A 20,301-nucleotide genomic window follows, 5' to 3' on the forward strand; every position below is an offset into this window, starting at 1 on the left:
ATTATATAATAACCCAAACAGTATAAAAAAAAAGTACTTACATTTTTATATTTTTTCTACATACTGTCACCCTAGCAGTACAGTGCTTTTTTTTTCTCCACTGATTGCTTTTACACCCAATAAAGGCTGTAAAAGCAATCATTTCTCCTTTTCTTGCTGCATTTTTGCAGCTATTGAGAACTACTGTGTGAGCTGGGATTGGTCACAGCTTGTCACATGGTACAAGGCTGTTGTGAATAGCCCTGTACCATGTAACCTGATCATTCACAAGGCTGTTGTGAATAGCCCTGTACCATGTAACCTGATCATTCACAGATTTTACACGTAGTAAGCAATGTCAGAAGTGACATCTTGCCTACTACTCTGCATGTGATCACTGATTGGCCAATCAGTGATCACATGATCGGGACCTCGCACAGAGGTCCCGTACGACTATCAGTGTTCGATAGTCTAGCGGGCACTGGATCGCGGTGTGGCATGCTCCCAGGGAGCGCGCACAATCCATAATGGCAGGCACTGTTTATGAACAGCAACCCGCCCCTGGACTGCCAATGTCCAGCCGTTTACTGTATTTTTCGCTCCATAAGACACACCTAGGTTTTAGAGGTGAAAATTATATATATATTATATACATATACATATTCTGAACCAAATGGACTGCGGACAGTACGGGGGGGGGGGGGTGACCAGAGACTGGACAGTACGGGACGGGGGGGGGGGGGTGACCAGAGACTGGACGTTTGGGGAGGGGGGAGCGGGTACCTGAAGTTGTCCTTAGTGTGGGCACGCTGGCTTTTCCACACCTGCTTCTGTGACAGCCGGGTGCCCACTGCGCATGTGCGAGAAGCGCTGCTCTTTGAGAATGGCCCGGCGCCTTCTGGGACCTGTCATGTGTCCCAGAAGTCGCCGGACCATTCACAAAGTGCAGCGCTTCTCGCGCATGCGCAGTGGGCACCTGGCTGTCACAGAAGCCAGCGCGGGAAGACTGTACAAAGAACAGGTAAGGTCCTGCAGGAGAGAAGAGCTGAGCGTCCGGCCCGTTATTCTGACATTGTGGTGGCGGCAATACCGGACTGGCCGCTCCATAAGACGCACTGACATTTTCGCCCCTTTTTTTGGGGGAAAAGTGCGTCTTATGGAGCAAAATAAACAAAAAAAAAAAAAACAGTATATACAGCAGCTGGACAAGTGGTTAATGTCATAAACAGGTTAGTTTTTACTCCAGGAGTGTAGAATGAGTTTGGAAACTAGAAAAAATGCACTACATGTTTAAAATCTAATGGGTTTAGTTAACTAAAAGATGACCTAAACAATTCACATGACCAAGACAAAACTAAAGTGGCATTTTAGTCAAAATGCCGACTAAACCTAAATTTGATGTCAAAATTAACACTGGTGATACCATGTTGAAAGTCATGTTAGCAGCCCCAGCAGACTCAATGCTGTTGACACCATAGTATTCCTCTACACTCCTCCCCCACAGGTTTATAGTTTATGGGGGGGGGGGGGGACCCCCACACACACTGCAAGTAAGCATTTACAATACTGTGCGTTTATGAACACACTGCCATTTTAAAGCTGGTGACCGTATTCAAGCATTTGCACAATGGTCGATCAGCCCGCAGGATTCTGTGTCAGGCTAGCCATGACCTTTAACTGGACAAACGGGGAAGAGTGCCAAAGTGCAAGAACATTTACATCAAGGTGAATTCTACAAAAAAAAAAAAAAAAAAAATTGACACACTGCCCCCCTTCAACCCTACACCGCCTTACTGTACACTGCCCCGTCCCCAGTAACCCTACACCCCTTTCCTGTACACTTGTGCCCCCCCCCTTAACTCAACACCCCCCATAGACCATACCCTCCTGTAATGTGTTGCCCCCTCATTGCACTGACCCAAGTCGTCTTGTTAGACACAGCTAGCAGTGCATGGCTGGAGCAGCTGGTCTGTTAATCCCCCACCTGGCTCGGTACTGTCATGGTTCCCCCTGGCAGCGGAGTTTGTCCACCTAAACCTGCAGCCTTGGGTTCTCACACTGCAGGTTGGTGATTGACCAGATGGGACCCACCAGGTGCAGCTGCCTCTCCACCCAGTGCCTGAACACCATCTCAGCTTGCAGCCCCTACTCGGTCCCACATAGTGGACATTCCCCCCTCTTCCTCTGGTACACTTCTGCAGACTGGCCACAGCAATGCCTCCACCCTACGCTCCATGCTGGTGAGCGATGACAGGTGGCAATCAGGACTTTAGGCCGACTTCAGCTGCAGCGCTCAAAAAAAAAAAAAAAAAAAAAAAGTCCAGTGAAAGATCTATTCTGCTGCCAGGATCTCAGCTCACTTCTACTGTGAGAGTGCACCTGTGTGTAGGGGAGGGATGGCAGCTCAAGAGGTTAGGAATGGAGGTGTATAGTCAATCAGGAGAGCTGCCTAGGGTGACATTGATCCTTCAAGGATGCAGCAAGTTCTAACACACCACTGTCAGAGGGAAGGGTTTGACTCTTTTTATGCCTCTGTACACAGCTCAATGATGTGACCCATGACCACGACCCCCCCCCGCCACAAAACACATTCTAGGAATAGAATTAGGCGAAAGTTAAGATGTACATATGTAAAAAGTGTTTGTTCCAATGTTTACAGTGCATATGTACTCTACCGGCCACCACTGCCTAGGGCTAACATGTATACATCAATGTGTAGCCAGCAGGACCTGGGTAGATTACACACCAATATTTACATCTGCCCTGAATGAACTAATTGGCAGAGCTGGTCCGTAAATATATTTCTTTGCTATGGGTCATTTTTACAGCCAATCCAATTACCTGGGTAGAAATGGTTCCTCCCACCAGTGTGGGGAAGGTCTATAATGTGGTATATCTCCAGATATCTTAATAGGGCAAAATTTGCGTATAAACATTACAAAGAACGTGTACAGCGTATAGACAGCATTTTATGCAGATCATGCCGTTAACGTCAGGCAACTTTAGCAGGAGTGAAAGTGGAGGTTCAATCTTATAGGAAGTCAGCTTCTAAAAATCCAATCCTAGTGTGCTGGAAGTTGTCATCCAAGACACGTAGTAAAAGCAATACCAAGGGGACAATTTATTCCTCCAAGACAAAAATTACTCGAGCATGGAAGATTTTCAGAAACAAGCGAGTGAAATGAAAGACAGATTTCTTCATAGAAGCAATATTCCTAGTATACAAACAGCATATGAATGTGCCAAGGGTAGAGAGCAGATTTAATATTCGATAGAGGACAATAGGGGTCAAAGGAGGGATGAAGACCTGTACACTACCCCCCTACTAAAAATACAGAGTTGTAAACAAAAATAAAGATTGTGAAGAGGATCATTTTTCTATAGAGAGATGCATACTGCAAGTAAGGGACCAAAAAAAAAGCGGGGGGCGGGGTTGTGTAGTTTGTTCCCTCCCAAGCACACTCTTAGTGGCACAATTACCTCCAACAATGCTTTCAACTGGGCCAACGTTGACCATCCGGTTACAGACCACAGAACTTTAGATGTGATAAATATTTCAGTTGCAGCTTCGGGGGGGGGGGCGGGGCAGGGGGTTGGGGTTCAGCAAGACTGGCATGCAGAATTTGTAGAAATACACCGATAGGGAATGTATCAAAACTGGAGCTGCCCCAATTTGAATCTGAAAATGAGAGCATCCGATTGCCATGCACAGCAAAGTCTGAGAAAGCCAAAAGATAGAAACAAATGGCGAATATTCAGCTGCTCCAGTTTTGATAAACACCCAATATGTGGGGGCAAGACAAACCTATATAGTACATCTCTGAAAAAAAAAAAAAAAAAAAAAAAAAAAAAAGTATATTTTCCCATGTTTTATCCTTTTACACATGCAGCAAATAAATTAATATAATTGCTGACATGCCAGAAATCCAGTTAGATTTTCTGGTAACTCATTTTCTATTAGTCTTCCAGGACAGCCCCTTGAGATGTTTAGTTCTTCCCTCGGGACAGGAAACACATAAGCTGAGAACCTTACAAAAGGTGGACCTCCAGGCCTCCCTCTTCAGGTTCTCAAGAACCACAGGAAGGCACTGACAACCATTTACGCATAAACACACATTACCATACAATACTTAGGGGTGGAAATCCTGGCTGTCCTGGAAGACTTCTAGAAAAATGAATTACCGGTAAGTAACTTTTTTGGGGAAAATAAGTCTTCCAGGACAGCCCCTTACGACGATAATTAAGACCTTGCCCACTAGGGCTGGGCTACCACTTGGAGGACTTCGCGCCCAAACGCCTGATCTTCACCTCGAAAGGAGATCCAGGCGATAATGCTTCATGAAGGCAGAGAAACAGGACCAGGTGGCCACTGTACCAATCTGTTCTGGCAAGGCACCGGCTCTCTGCCCAGGATTCTCCAATAGCCATCCTAATCCATCTATGGTGGATTTGGAAGCATTGCAACCTTTCCGTGCTCCTGCAAAAGGACAAAAAGAATCCTATTTTCCAAATTCCCTGGATCTAAAGATAGGTAGTAAGGCTTCTAACATCCAAACAATCTTTTGTACTCCCTGCCTGAGCAGAACAGAAGGTTGGTAATATATCTTGGGACCTATGAAAAGGAGGGAAACTTTGGGAAGAAACCCAGGATCCATAGAGAACAATTCAATCCTCAAACTGACAAAAAAAAAAAAAAAAAAAAAAGGATCCTGCTGGAGGGGGACCTGAAAGAACACTAAAGGGCCAAGGCCTGCACCTTTAAGATACTAACCAAAGGTCCCTGATCTGCCCCATCCTGTAAGAAATCTAAGACAATAAGGATATCTAGAGGACTGACCCTTATCTGTCAATCAGGATTTCAATTTTTCCAGACCTTAAAATAAAGCTCGTTACTGGCTTGCAGCAGTTCACCAAAGTCCTCACTACCCTGTATGAAAACCCCTGAGCTTTCAAGAGTTGTTCAGTAGCCACACTTTAACCACTTGAGCCCCAGAGGATTTACCCCCCTTAATGACCAGGCCTTTTTTTGCTGTTTGGCGCTGCACTAATTCAAATGATAATTGCGCGGTCATGCAATGCTATACCCAAACAAAATTTACGTCCTTTTTTTCACACAAATAGAGCTTTCTTTTGGTGGTATTTGATCACTTGTGCGCTTTTTATTTTTTGCGCTATAAACAAAAAAACCACGAAAATTTTGAAAAAAAAAATAATATTTTCTACTTTCAGCTATAAAAAATATATCGTAAACTCAAAGTTAGTCATAAATTTAAGCCAAAATGTATTCTGCTACATGTTTTTGGTAAAAAAAATCCCAATAAGTGTATATTGATTGCTTTGTGTGAAAGTTATAGCGTCTACAAACTATGGTATAGATACTGCAATTTATGCCTTTTTTTGCTATACAGCGCTGCACTAACTCAAATGATAATTGCGCGGTCATGCAATGCTGCACCCAAACGAAAATTACGTCCTTTTTTTCACACAAATAGAGCTTTCTTTTGGTGGTATTTGATCACCTGTGCGCTTTTTATTTTTTGCTCTATAAACAAAAAAAAAAAACACAAAAATTTTGAAAAAAAACAATATTTTCTACTTTCAGCTATAAAAAATATATTGTAAACTCAAAGTTAGTCATAAATTTAAGCCAAAATGTATTCTGCTACATGTTTTTGGTAAAAAAAATCCCGTGCATTAGCGGGCAAACTGGCGCTATCTAGGAGGGGCGCTAACACTATCGGAAGTCGCCAGCGACACTGATACAGTGATCAGTAAAAATTGGTTCACTGATCAGTGACACTGGTGACAGGGCAGTGAAGGGTTTAACTGGGGGGGGGGCGATCAAGGGGTTAAACGGGATTACTGGTGTACTGGCGGGCAATCTGGCGCTATCTGGGAGGGGCGCTAACTCTATCGGAAGTCGCCAGCGACACTGATCAGTAAAAATCGCTTCACTGATCAGTAACACTGGTGACAGGGCAGTGAAGGGTTAACTGGAGGGGGGGGCGATCAGGGGGTTAAATGTGTCCTAGAGTGTTCTAACTGTAGTGTAGTGCTTGTGTACTCACTTTTTGGATGTCTTCTTCTCTGTCTGGAACGGAATGTGTCCAGGCAGAGAAGAATGACATCATATCCTGCCCTGTGTATGTCAACACAGGACAGGATAGGACAGGGACCGATCATGTGATTTCAGCCAGAAATCACTGGCTGAAATCTAATGATTGATCCCTCCTGGATCAAATAGTGTCACCCGCGGGTCGGCGGGAGCGCGCGCGCGCCCCCTGCCGGCGAAAGTGTCGGGAGCGCGGAACCCGTTTTTAAACGTGGTTTTGCGCTCCACTGCCGCCCTGCACACGTATATACACAGTGGCAGGGCGGCAAGCGGTTAAAGTTTGTGCAGTACTGGCCCAAGAGACCAGATCATCCCTCTCTAGGAGAGGGAACAGGGGAACTGAGGAATGGCTCCACAGCAGAGAGAACCATGGTCTCTTCGGCTAAAACATGGCCACCAGAATGAGGTTTGTCTTTTCCAACAAACATTTTTGCAGGACTGCTTGGATCAGCCTCACTGGCACATGTTTGTGAGGCCATCTACCCCAAGGCCCAGTTCCACAGATTCAGGGAAAAGAACTGGCTGACCTAGTTTTCCCAGGAAGCAAAGATCTGCCTCCAGCATGCCCCATCTCGGATTGTTGAAAAAACTTCCTGGCTGAGAGAATTCGTGTGACTGGATGTTGACTTAGGAAGTCTGCTAGGGAATTCTGCACCCCCTTCAGATGGATAGCAGATATTGAACACAAGTTTTGCATGGCCCAAGCCCGTATGCTGCCTGCGATAGCTTGGAGAGGACGACTTCTTGTACCCCCGTTTGTTGATGTATGCCACTGTAGCCAGTGTTTGAATGGATCTGCAGGTGTCAGTCTAAGATCTGCATGAAAGGCATACAGCGCTTGGACTGCTAGGAGCTCCCTCTGATTCAAGGATCTCTGAGCTTTCTCCAAAGGACCACGACTCCCGGGTCACGGTCACCTAGGTGGGCTCCCCATCCAAAGCTACTGGCATCAGTTGTGATAAACCAGATATGGTGATGGGGGCACAATCACAAATGGGGTGCTGCAGCGATAGACTGCTGTGTTTAACTGCGTCTTAGCACTCCAATTCATGCCTTCTCAGGTAATGCTGCCATCTCCTCTCCACTCTTAACTACAACAAACGCATGGACTCCTGTTAATTTCAGAATATATATATATTTTTTTTTTGTCTGTTGATTAGTTCTCACCTCTAGTTGCACCCTTTTTTTATGACTGTAGCCCGATTCTGAGAAACAGGCCCCCCCCCCCCCCACATTCATGCGATACTTATCAGTTCCTAATTGGGGCAGAGCAGAGTACTCATTTGACCATCTCTATAGATTTAGGTCAGCTCATGGGGGAATCACAGATGGGGTGCTGCTTTTGTGCGAGTCCTGCGATGGAGTGCTAAGATGCAGTTAAACTAAAGCAGGATAACGCAAGCAGCAGGAAGATACAACAAGAAACTCTACTGCATGCTGGACAGACTGCAAGCAAACACCCTGGGAAACATCTTTTACATGTCTGAGTCCCACTCTGTACATTTTAATATGTCCCCTCTACTCCTTTTCATATTACTTTCCTGCATTCCCAAAATCTCTTTATCCCTCTGCTCCACCCCAAAACGTGTACATCTCACCATCTCCCTACTACTGCTCATCACCTCCTGCTGATACTTTACTCTCCTGCTAACCCAAACACTAGGACTGGAAGGCATGTGCACATCCCACTCCCATCTTACTTTCCTTCTCCTAACCTCTGGGGATATCCCCCCCAAACTCTGGTCCTCCACTATCTCACCCCAAACACCAGGCGTCCTCTTTCTTCCGGGAATAGCCGCAATGCCCTCAATTTAAGATCGGTCCCCGTGCTCCCAAAAACCACCCTCCCTTTTTCATGTGTGCTCTGGAATGCCTGCAATAAGCTCAACTGTCCATGACATTTGTGTCTCCCGCTCTTAACCTACTAGCAATTACAGAAACCAGGCTTCAAGCAGCAGATTCTGCTTCTCCCACAGCACTTTCCTATGGAGGCCTCCTCTGGACCCACTCACCCAGACAAAGGGGTCGCAAAGGTGGTGGGGTTGGTTTGCTTCTATCCCCACTCAGAACCTTTTAAGTCCTCCCTAACCCTCCCTCTCTAGCCTTCTCTTCTTTTGAGACTCACTGCATCCGGCTGTTTTCTCCCATTTCTCTGATTGCAGTGATCTATCGGCCTCCTAGACCGGTGTCCCGCTTTGACGATTTCTCCACCTGGCTACCCTACTTCTCTCCTCTGAACTACCCACTATCATTCTCAGAGATTTTAACATCCCTATTAATGTTAACAACCTGGCTACATTCCAACCTCATCTTTTGCATTAGCACAATGAATACAGTCCTCCACTGAGTGAGATACATTAGACCTGGTTTTCCCCTGTGTGCACTCCCTACAACCTCACAAACACCCCCTTTCCTCTCTGATCACAATCACCTTCACAGTCCGTCTTCAAACACCTATCCCTCCAAGCAGCAAACAATTACCTGCAGAAACCTTCACAACTTGAACACTGCTCCTTTCCACTCTGACAGAATCTCCGGTCCTTCCCTCACCTGGCCACTGCTATCTAACAGTTCGCTTTCATCCACATTAGACTCACTTTCTCCTTTAACATGAAGCATCAGGCCCTGACCGTTACAACCTTGGCAGACCGACACCAGAAATCCTAAAACGACAGTCGTGCACTGGAGCGGTTGTGGCGTAAAACCAAATCTCAACAAGCATTCACCCTATATAAATCTGCTTTAAACATACAAGTCCTCCCTTCATGCTGCCAAACAAGCCTACTTTGTCACTCTTAATACCTTGTCATCCAGTCCTTGTCTCGTCTCTACTTTCTCCACCCAGTACCTCACTCACGAGATTGCAAATCATTTAAAAAAAAAAAAAAAAAGCCAAATTAGTTCAACCAAAAATTTTTTAAACATTTTTATTTTTTTATCTCTTTTTACATACTGTCACCCTAGCAGTACAGTGTCACCATGGTGACACTACTACTTGTGGGGGGTGATTTTTTTTTTTTTTTTTTTTTTTTTTACAGTGATTGCTTTTACACCCATATAGAATGTAAAAGCAATCATTTCTGTCTGCATTCTTGCAGCCATTGAGAAATACTGAGTGAGCTGTGATTGGTCACACCTTGTCACATGGTACAAGGCTGTTGTGAATAGCCTTGTACCATGTGACTTCTGTGATCATTCACAGATTTCACACGTAGTAAGCAATGATGTCACAAGTGACATCTTGCATACTACTTGTGATACTATGTGATCACTGACTGGCCAGTGATCACATGATCAGGACCTCGTACAGAGGTCCCGCCCGACAATCGGTGTTTCACTGTGTCCGGAGGACACAGCAGGCACCGGATCGTGGTGCTGCGCGCTCCCAGGGAGCGCGCACAGCTAGAAAAGGCGGGTGCTGTTTATGAACGGCAACCCGCCCCTGGAGTGCCGCCGCCCTGCCATTTATAAACAGCAGGCGGACGGCAAGAGGTTGAGGAGTGATTGATTGGGTGCAGGTTTAAGATAAGGCGAAACTTGCCTGAGGACTTTCACTATGAAAAACATGGGAATAAAATCCCAACCCCTCGTTCTGGGAAGCCCGAGTAAGGACCAGTTGATCCACCAGATCTCTAATCAGGTCACAAAGCCTGTGCCTTCTCCTGATACCTGGGAAGGTTGGTTACCAGATACCTGGCAGAGGAACTGGTGTTGAACTCCAACCTGTACCCCTTTTCTATCAAATCCAGGATGGAAAGGCTTGAGATTGACACCTACTGAGGGAGAAAGATCCCCAGTCTTCCTCCCACTGGGACTCTTGAGTCACTGACTTGGCAGGGCCCTAAACTGCACAATACAAAAAAGGCACAAAACGACAAGCCTGCACATCATTGGGTTACATTTTTTGTCAGAGGCTCGCAGCGCTGCATCAATGTGAACCTAGCCTTACACTGAATAGTATAAAATATTTACTGGTAGTCTGAAATGAAAAACTGGCCTTCAGCTTCACACAGGCTTTGACTGAGGCTTCAAAACATATGGTGGGTGCATTTGACAAATCTTCAGGAAATAAAAACTGTACATGTGTGCTGAAGCAGAGCAGGCCAGTTGCAAACATCCTGAAAGGTCTCAGTCTATGCGATACATAATGGCACATAGCATCTGGCAAAGTTATATCCCTTCATGAGACCAATCTCACTTGACCTTTTTTTGTAGGGTGTTCCAGCCATTAAGTTGTACTACTGTGGAGCTGCAAATACACCAAGACATATATAGTTGCTGTTGCAAGGCAAATGATATCTTTGGACAGGTGGTTGGATGGTATAGGCCATCTATCCTGGAGTGCCAGTCACAAGATCATTCCTCCAAACACAAAAGTTTATTTAAATGGTTAACTTATAGTGTGGGCAAGTGGTACAGCATTCTACAGGCCTGTTCCAAGTACAGTATCCAATTGTCTTTTTAATGACCCGTGCAACCACAAAAACAAAAAAAGTCTTTGTAGGAGCTACAATCATTTGTACCAAGAGTATTTGTACCACTGCACTTTTTTTTCCCCCATCTGATTGATTAAATCTACAGCCAGCCTGCCAAGTGGTGAGCTGCTTGCCTAATTAATGCAAGACTACATTACTCAACATGTAAAAACATAAGGGGGTGATTAAACGAAGAAGGCATTTCAACTCTTGCTGACGTAACCCCGTTCAATCATGTGTGGGTTTTTAATATATATTCCCTGCACATAAATGTATAAACCCCTAGAGTTCAAATACTGAATTCCTGGAAGCAAACAATATACCAGCTTTTTCATATTTAAACATGCATGGCTGTGTAAGAACTATGGGTAAAGGCATTAACTGTGTGGTATATCATCTGAACAGGACCCCCAAACAAGATACAGAATCAAATATATTCTTGGATCCACAGGAACATAGATAAGACTGAATTATATATAAATACATTTTTAAATCGGATTATCTATTGGGCATGGTTAGTAGTGGTGGGGGTTGCTTGTTTAGATTAATGAGCAAACATTGCAAGACAGAATAAAGTTCAGTTTTGTTTCTTTAAGAACATTGTGTAGACTACTGTTATGCTTAAAGTTAGTGTTACTAAAAACAAAAAAAAAAAAAAAAAAAAACCACCACCATACTCCAAGAGCAACTTCTTCCAACCATCCAAGAACAGTTTGGTGATGACAATGCCTTTTCCAGTTTGATGGAGCACCTTGCCATAAGGTGCAAATGATAAGTTGCTTGGGGAACAAAACATTAAAATTTTGGGTCCATGGCCAGGAAACTCCTCAGACCTTAATCTGATTGAGAACTGTGAAAAATCCTCAAGAAGCAGGTGAGCAAAAGAAACACTGAAAAATTCTGACAAACGCCAAGCATTGATTATGCAAGAATGAGCTGCCATCAGTCAGGCTTTAGCCCAGAAATTGATTGACAGCATGCCAGGAAGAACTGCAGAGGTCTTGAAAAAGGAGGGACAACACTGCAAACACTGACACTTTGTGTAAACGTAATGTAATTGTCAATAAAAACCTTGACACTTCTGAAAAAAAGTGTGTGATTATACTGTAGTATACCATAGTAACATCTGACAAAATACACTGAAGCAGCAGCAGACTTTGTGAAAAATTAATATTTGTGTCATTCAAAACACTTGGCCAAGTCTGTACACTACAATCTGATTATACAAACCCAGTACAATCTCATTTAAAAAAAACCTCAAAAACTATTATTTCAAACCTATACAATAAAGTTATTAGATCTAGAAAGACATAGTATACGGGCAGCTTAAAGTGGTGATAAACCCGAAAACCAAAAAATGTAACATATTGAAGCTTACCAGTCAGATGTGGTGGCTGCAACAGTTTTCTTTTTGGCTAGGTTCACACCTATGAAGTTTGCATTTGATCCGATTCTGCACACGAGTTTGACTTTTGCCAGCTTGTTGCTCCTTGAAGGAATTTTTTTTCCCTTCAGGAGCAACTTGGATCATGCTTTGCCCGGGGGATTTTTTTTGCCTTCCTCTGGATCAACTGTGGGTATAGGATTACTATTTTTAATAGTTGAACTGGATGGACTTGTCTTTTTTCAGCCAGACTATGTAACCATATTGCTGGGCAGATTAAAAAAACGTGTCAAAAACACTACATGCATTTCTGCAGCGTCTCCACTGAAGTCTATTGAGTCAAATCAGAACATTTTGCATAAAAAAAAATCTCTCTCTCTCTCTCTCTATTAAATACATTAAGGACATTAAATAGACTGTAGTGAGTTTTCACAAAATGCACAACAAAACGCTTTGGTGGGAACCTTGACTTACCCTCTGTTTTCACCTGATCAGGCCACTAACATACCATCTGTATTAGAGTGCCTCCATATTGGAGGAAGGAGAACAGGGGGCACCTCTGCACAGCAGCTTTGGACAGTCTGGGACGGGGACGGGGGGGGGGGGTTAGAAAATAGTGTTAGATGTACTAGCAGACTTAACTTATACTAAAACAAATTAAAGCCAAACTCCGGCTCACATTTTATAAACAGAGTTTTGTTCCTTTTCTGATAAAAGGTTTGGCATAAATAAATGCAAGCCGATTATAAGCACCCAGTCATTGGTAAATGGTGTCATCTGTGTAAACAGGGGTCTCCAAACTGTCTAAATAAAAGGACCAGCTTACTGTCCCTCAGACTTTAGGAGGGTTGGACTGTGGCCAGTAAGAGTAGACTTGGAGGTCAGTAGGGGTAGTGCCCTCATCACTGGTATTAGTTGAAGGAACAGTGCCCAACCGTTCAGATCAGGAGGATATAAAAAGGAATCATGCCCTACTGTTGGTTTCAGTGTGAAGAACAATACTTCATACCAATGATAGGAACAGTGCCCCAGGGGCCTGATAAAGGTAAGCAAAAAGGACACACCTGGGCCACAGTTTTGAGGCCACTGGTGTAACCTGATAAATTCTGCTGGTGAGTGCTCTTTTCGGGAGGGAAACCCACACAACACCAACCTTACTGGCTAGATCACCAGATCGTAGAATGGAAAAAAAAAAAAAAAAAAAAAAAAAAAGGGGGGGGGGGGGGGGGGTTTAATGCAACCATTACATTCAAGAACTGGTATGCTGCAAAATACACACTTCTGCTTTTAAAGTCTAATAATGTGTTCATTGTTCACAGTAGTACAACTGGCACAAAAAAAAAAAATTTCCATATCACAATTTTATAAAATTTGTGCTGCATATACTGCTGTGAACAATTAAAAAGGTCAATATATTACACATCACTTTAGGAGATATATGTACTAAAAACTTAGATTGTACACTCCAAGAGGGTTAGGGACTGATGCAAGTATAATATATATATTAGTGCTGCATAAATTGACAACATTATACAAGTACCTGAAACAAATAAAAAGCGCTTCAGGTTTACTCTCGTTCTCACCTGTGTGGCTACACATTTGTACAGTACCTCCTGTAGAAAGCCTACCTCCTGCAGTTAATTGGGCAATTTTAGCTAGGTTCCAGTTACAAAAGATAAATATAAATGGCTACAAGTGACCACAGCGTAGAGGTGGGTTAGTGGTAGGTCGTTTTGATGGTTGTAAGCTCTAACAAGCAGGGCCCTCGGTTTCCTCTTGTACTGAGAGGTACTGTAACATTATGTAAACATTGCGCACTGTTGGCACTATATAAATGCTGAATAATAATAAGTTACAAAGTATTAGAGTGGCAGAGTAATATTAGTGGGTGTTCCCTAGGTGGGCCATATTGGGAGTGCTCCTTCCATCCTAGAAAATGCCATTCCTGTACAATCAGGGAGCCCCAGCTCCCCCCTCAGAAGTCAGTAGGTTTGGTCCCATGCTCCAGCCTGGCCGGGGCTCCATTAGCCGGCTGTCAGGAGAATCGCTGAGCTCAGCCGTCAGGGTTCTCTATCAGCTGTTGAGCGCGGCCGGTCGGGGCGTCCTATGAGAACAGGCGGCCTCCTCCACTTACTTTTGTGCTTGCTGCCTCCCCACGACTGCTTGGCCAGGCTGGGACTCCTAATGATCGCCCGTCCCGCAGACTTGAGTGCGTCCATCGTCCCCGGCCAGCGAGCACAGCCCCTGACTCCAACTTTTCCCAGCTCACCAAACTTTCCTCTTTTTTTTCCTCCCACCCTCCTTGGCTGGGGAGTCGATGAATGATCACGTCTGTACAGGGCGGTGATATTTAATGTAAATGAAGTCAGGTGACAGGGCCCGGCCACGCCTCTTTATTAGTTCTCTGCCCTCTGACAAGAAGTTTGTCGTTCAAGTTTAGGAGGTCACGTGTCACACTGTTAGTGAACGCGCGGTTTCTATCTCCTTCATAAATGACTGGGAGGTTGCCATTGCTGGTCTCTAGGGTTGCCACCTCATCTCTTGCAAGTCGCAGGGCATGCAAATTGCACCAATGTGAACAGGGTTTTAAACCCGAACACATTAATTCCACAGGTTTTGAGATCTATTTATCACAGACGGGAGGACTGACAACTCATGGGGCCCCCGGGCAATAGGGGATCATGGGGCCCCTGTGTCCATCTCCACACTCAAAAAAGCCTATAAAAAAGGTACCAGGGGCATTTTATGGGCCCCCATACTGACCCCGGGCCCTCGGGCAGTACTCGAATGGTCAATTCGCCCCTGATCACAGATAAGGCACTAGGTGAGTTTAGTTACCACCTTAACCCCTTGACGCCGACGTAACACAAATATGCGGCCTCACGGACCTGGGCTTTTTTCCGTGGGGCCGCATATTTGCGTACCTGTCTTTGTGCTGGGAGCGCGCCGCTCGGCGCGCTCCCAGCACCAAGACCGCGGTGTCACTGAGAGCCCCGGGTCCCGTTCTAACGATCGGGACCCGGGACTCCCGATTCTGGGTCACGTGATCGCTGTGATAGCCTCTGATTGGCTATCACAGTGATCAATCACTGTGCAGCCCGGCCCCCTTGTTTTCTCTCTCTCTATGAATGGAGAAGAGAGATACATTGTATCTCTCGAACTCCTGACACAGAGAGAGAAAAAAAAGTTTGTAAAAAAAAAAAAAAAGATAAATAAATATTAAAAAATAAAAGAAAAAATAAAGAAAAATACCTAGATCAAGGTTTGATCTAGTTCAGTACCAGGGTTAGTGTTTGGGTCAAGGTCAGGGTCAAAGGTCAGGGTCAAGGGCAAAGGTCAGGGTCAAAGGTCAGGATTTTTAAAAAAAAATTGGTATCAGTGTCAGTTAGTGTTAATGTCAATGTCAGTGACAGTGTGTTTTATATAAAAAAAAAAGACAAAAACAAAATGCGCACTGTTGTTTCTGGACTGTACTACGGGTACAAACAACAAATAACATACACATATATGGTATCGCTGCGATCGTCAAGAACTGGAGAATGTATTTTGAGTTGTTCTTTGGTGGTAGGTTATGGTCGTAACAAGAAACACACAGTTAAATTTAAAAAAATGATTTTTTTACTATTTTGGCCCAGTTTTCCTTTAATAATAAAAAAAAATTAGGAGCTATCCATGACCATTTACCACCAAATGAAAGCCCAATTTTTCCTGAAAAAAACAAGGTATAATCCACCTGGATGTACAAAGTAGTTGTGACGATATGTACGGTTTTACTAACACGTCAATGTTGCAGAATTGTGCTTAGGCATTTAGATTTGTTTTACCCTTAGGCGTGAAGGGGTTAATCAGCCTCAGAACCTGTGGAATTAATGTGTTCGGGTTAAAGGCTGGCCATAGACGGGCCGTTTATCGGCCGAATTGTCAGCCAATAAACGAAAAATCGGTAGTTGCCAATGCTGCCACCAATGTCTACGAAAAAGGGCAGTTTTTTGCGGAATTTCCAGCATGACCGATAAAAATAAGCGAGAAGATCCGCAAAAAACGGCCAACGGCATTGCTCCACTAACGGCATGAATATCGGCCGATTTTTTGTGTGAATGAAAATTTGGCCAATAAACGACCCGTCTATGGCCTGCATAACACCCCGTACACATCCGTGCGACTTGGCATGTGATTTGCATGCCTTGCGACTTGCAAATCACATACCAAGTCGCACCCATTCGTCCGCCATTGGATCGGTCATATCGGTTCCGATTTCAAAGTCAGGCTTGATGTGAACGGGGGGCTTAAGGGATGAGGTGGCAAGCCTACTGGTCTCTTATGGTAAAAGACCATCTGACATGGGGAATTGCTGGTCCATTAGCATTTATTGTTGCCATTATTGCTTGATTATGAAGATAAGGTGGCAGATTTTTTTAAATTCTATGTTAATAAATAAAAATGTACAAACCCAATTTACATCCCTTTTAACCACATGCCGCCCAGCCACTGTAGAAATACGTTGGCAGGGCAGCACGGCTGGGCAAAGCCACGTTTTAAAACGTGTGTTTGCAAAACAGGTAGTGTGCGCGTGCGAGGCGCACCACTGCCTTACCTGTCCCGCCGATCACGGCCACGGATGTCAGCCGCTGGGTCACGGCTGGTCGTTACCAGCTGTGTCCCGCCGATTATCGGCAATCACTGAGAGCAGGGCTGCAGTAGCTCTGCTTTCTGTCAGTTCCCTGTCAGCTCCTGACATGCTGAGCCAGAGAGAAGAGTTTATCTCTCCCGATCAGCCTGTCCCCTGCAGTACACACCCCCGCCCCCTAGTAAAACACTCCCTCCACACAGTTAACCCTTTTAGTAATAAAAAAGTTAACCCCTTCCTCCCCAATGCCATTAGTTCAGTGTCAGTGTTTTTTTTTTTTTTGCACTGATCACTGTATTGGTGTCACTGGGGATGTCAGTGACCCCAAGTCAGTTACCCCCCAGTGTCAAAATATCCGCCGCAGTCCCGCCATAAGTCACTGATCGCCGCCATAAGTCGCTGATCTCCGCCATTATTAGTATAAAAAAAATTAAAAATCCCAGTATCTTTCCCGCCATTTGTAAACGCTATAACTTTCGCGTAAACCAATTAATTTACACGTATTGGGGTTTTTTTTGCAAAGACATGTCGCATGAATGCATTTTAGCCAAAATTTATGACGAAATTTGATTTTTAAATTTTTTTACTGGACATGTTTTATAGCAAAAAGTCCAAAATATTGTTTTTTTTTCTCAAAATTGTCAATAAAAAACGCACAGGCGATCAAATACCACTGAAAGAAAGCTCTATTTATGTGAAAAAAGGACATAAATTTCATTTATGTACAATATTGCATGACCGCGCAATTGTCCATTAAACTAGCGCAGCGCTGTATAGCAGAAAAATGGCGTAAATTGCAGTATTTATACCATAGTTTGTAGACGCTATAACTTTCACACAAAGCAATCAATATACACTTGTTGGGATTTTTTTTACCAAAAACATGTAGAAGAATACATTTTGGCCTAAATTTATAACCAACTTTGAGTTTACTATATATTTTTTATAGCTGAAAGTAAAAAATATCGTTTTTCTTCAAAATATTTGGTCTTTTTTTGTTTATAGCGTGAAAAATAAAAAGCGCACAGGTGATCAAATACCACCAAGGCGGTGCGGGTACGGCGGTGCGCACACTCGAGCGCCCCCTACCCGCAAATGCAAATCACGTATATATATATATATATATATATATATATATATATATATATCCCCGCCACCCTGTAGCAGTATTTGTGCTAAAGGGCCGCGGGCAAGCGGTTAAATTAATGTGTGTTTGTATAATGCATTGCAGGACGTTGTTACACGCATTACACTTATTAACCATTTGAGCTCTGGAAGATTTTTACCCCCTTTGTGACCAGGCCATTTTTTACTGATCGCACTGAGCCACTTTAACTGGTGATTGCGCAGACATGCAATGCTGTACACAATTTATATAATTTTTTTTTTCTCACAAATAGAGATTTCTTTTGGTGGTATTTGATCATCACTGGGTTTTTTTTTTATTTTTTTTGTGACACTTATTTTAAAAAAAAAAAATGCTACTTTCTGCTTTAAGAGCCAGTTCACACTGCATGCGTTTCAGTGGGCTTTTTTTCTGCATCCAAAACACACAGAAAGTAGGTTATATGGTTGTCAATGTCATAGTTCACATCAGTACTTGCAGTTCCAGTGCATTCCAGTTGCAGAAAAAAAAGTAGAGCAGGCTACATTTTTCCTGCACAGAACTGATGAAATTAATCAAAAACACACGGGAAAGAACCAAAAATGCACCGAAACGTGTCAAAAATGCGCAGAAAGGTGTAAAAAACACACATGCGGAAAGTCATCCAGAACGCTTCTGGAAAGCGTTTCTATGGTGTGAACAGGCCCTAAAACATATCCAATGAAAACATTTTTAAAAATCATATTTCTTCATAAATTTTGCCCAAAAAGTAGTCTGCTGCATTACTTTGGTAAGAAAAAAAAATCCCAAGAAGTGTATATTGATTGTTGTTTTTGAAAGTTATAGCATCTACAAACTATGGTATAGATATTGGAATTTTTATTTATTTTTTATATAGGTAATGGCGGTGATCAGCGACGCATAGTAATATTGTTATAGTGTGGGGGGCAATCTGACACTAGCTGATGCTGCCTGGGGGGTACACTGAATAACTGACATCAATAGTGACACTAATCAGTACTAATACTATACAGTGTCACTGTACAAATGACACTGGCTGGGAAGAGGTTAACTGTGTTCCTAACTATGTGTAATGTGTGTAATATGTGCTACTTTTACTAAGCAATCTCGTTTCTTTTCCCCTGTTTTGCAAGAAATAAAAAACCTGCAAGATCACCTGTCATTGTACAGAGCTCTGTGTTGTTTGCCAATCATTGGCACTGATCAGCTAGTGCTGTAACAAATCACAGCACAGCCAGGGCTTCACGGCCCCTACCAGGAAGCACTGATCACATACCAGATACGTGATCCAGCACACAGCAGCCACCCAACCCTTGCCAACCCCAAGGTGGCCCACCTTGCCAATCCATCATTTTTTTCAACCTAACAAAACTATCTTGTTTCAAATGACACTTTATGCATTAACATACCTCCTTACACCATATCCAGACAATAATGCCCCGTGTAGCGATTGGACGCGGACAACCATTCTGTTAAGATCTACCATCTTGTATCATACTCTGCAAATGTCATTCTCACTCTGTTCAGTCTTCCCCCTCCCTTTTTTGAATGGCATGTGGTGTGTGTGTGTATGCTGGGGTCGCAAGTGCATTAGGCACAGCTGAATATGATTCATGGTTGTAAACCCAATTAGCTGGTCCTATGTTGTCTGTCAGACTCTTGCCTTGGCCTGGTCGTAAAGCTATAAATCAGTCAGTCACTGGACATGAAAAGCATTCCAGAGTGGCAGTAAAACGTACATCCCACTTGAATCACTTTTCATACAAATTCATAAAATCCCGACAGGAACAAGGTACATTAAAACAAAGCATATATTCAGATATGTCATTTTAATACAAGTCACCTGATACCTTACACCCCTATGTGGCACCTACACAAGAGTAGAAAGCAATATGTTTTTATCTGGAATGGTAAGATATGTCATATTTAGTGTCTGGACGTTCAGAATATGATTCTGCATATTATTCTACCAGTGGATAGGATGCTACATGTACCTATGGAAGGTTATTGACCATGGTATAAACTTGGGAGGGATTTGGGTCACAGCCTGGGTCTCCGCCTAACACCCCTCCCCAAATGAGGAGATTGGCCCTTAGCTTCAGTAGACACCCCCTGCTGGGACACTAGAAAAGGCTGTCATGCCTGGAGAGAAAATGAAGAGATTCTCCCTTTTAACATCAGGAACCAACTTTGGGAGGACACTTGAGCTCTGCTTAAACCAAGGACTTCTGCAGGTATCCTACCTTCTGAAACTTATTTCTTTATCTCTCTGTTGTGTTATTGCTCTCTCTATTTATATATATATATTTGTTACATCTTTTTCTGTAAATATTTTTATTGCACCATTTTGACCTATTTAGTAATAAATCCTATTTTCTGAAAAGTGTTGAACTGTTTCTAAAGTTCTTTAATGCAAACTAAGAATCCCTGTCTCTGAAGAGTGCTACTGTATGTATTAACCCTCTGCATACATCTGTCTGAGGTGGCAGTGTGTATACAGACGCTTATTCAAACATCATAGTGTTACTGCTAAGATTTGTGAGTTTACTCCTTCTCTGTAAAAAGGTGGTGGTGGCAGTGTGAAGGGTTAATTGCGTA

General features: G+C 43.5%; 1 protein-coding gene across 1 annotated transcript in view; it reads right to left on the minus strand.

Annotated features, from left to right (window-relative positions):
• LDLRAP1 (low density lipoprotein receptor adaptor protein 1) overlaps window positions 1–14,282 on the minus strand; it is a 39,334-nt gene extending 25,052 nt beyond the window's left edge. The window contains exon 1 of the mRNA XM_089665187.1: window positions 14,085–14,282. Within this exon, the coding sequence (XP_089521313.1) occupies window positions 14,085–14,169 (85 nt within the window). The 5' untranslated portion in view covers window positions 14,170–14,282. The remainder of the gene's footprint in view (window positions 1–14,084) is intronic.
• Window positions 14,283–20,301: the final 6,019 nt, after the last annotated feature.

Source organism: Staurois parvus, unplaced genomic scaffold, assembly GCF_062004578.1.
Source record: "Staurois parvus isolate SC_StPar_1 unplaced genomic scaffold, SC_StPar_1.0 ptg002140l, whole genome shotgun sequence".
In the NCBI taxonomy this organism is placed as follows: Eukaryota; Metazoa; Chordata; class Amphibia; order Anura; family Ranidae; genus Staurois; species Staurois parvus.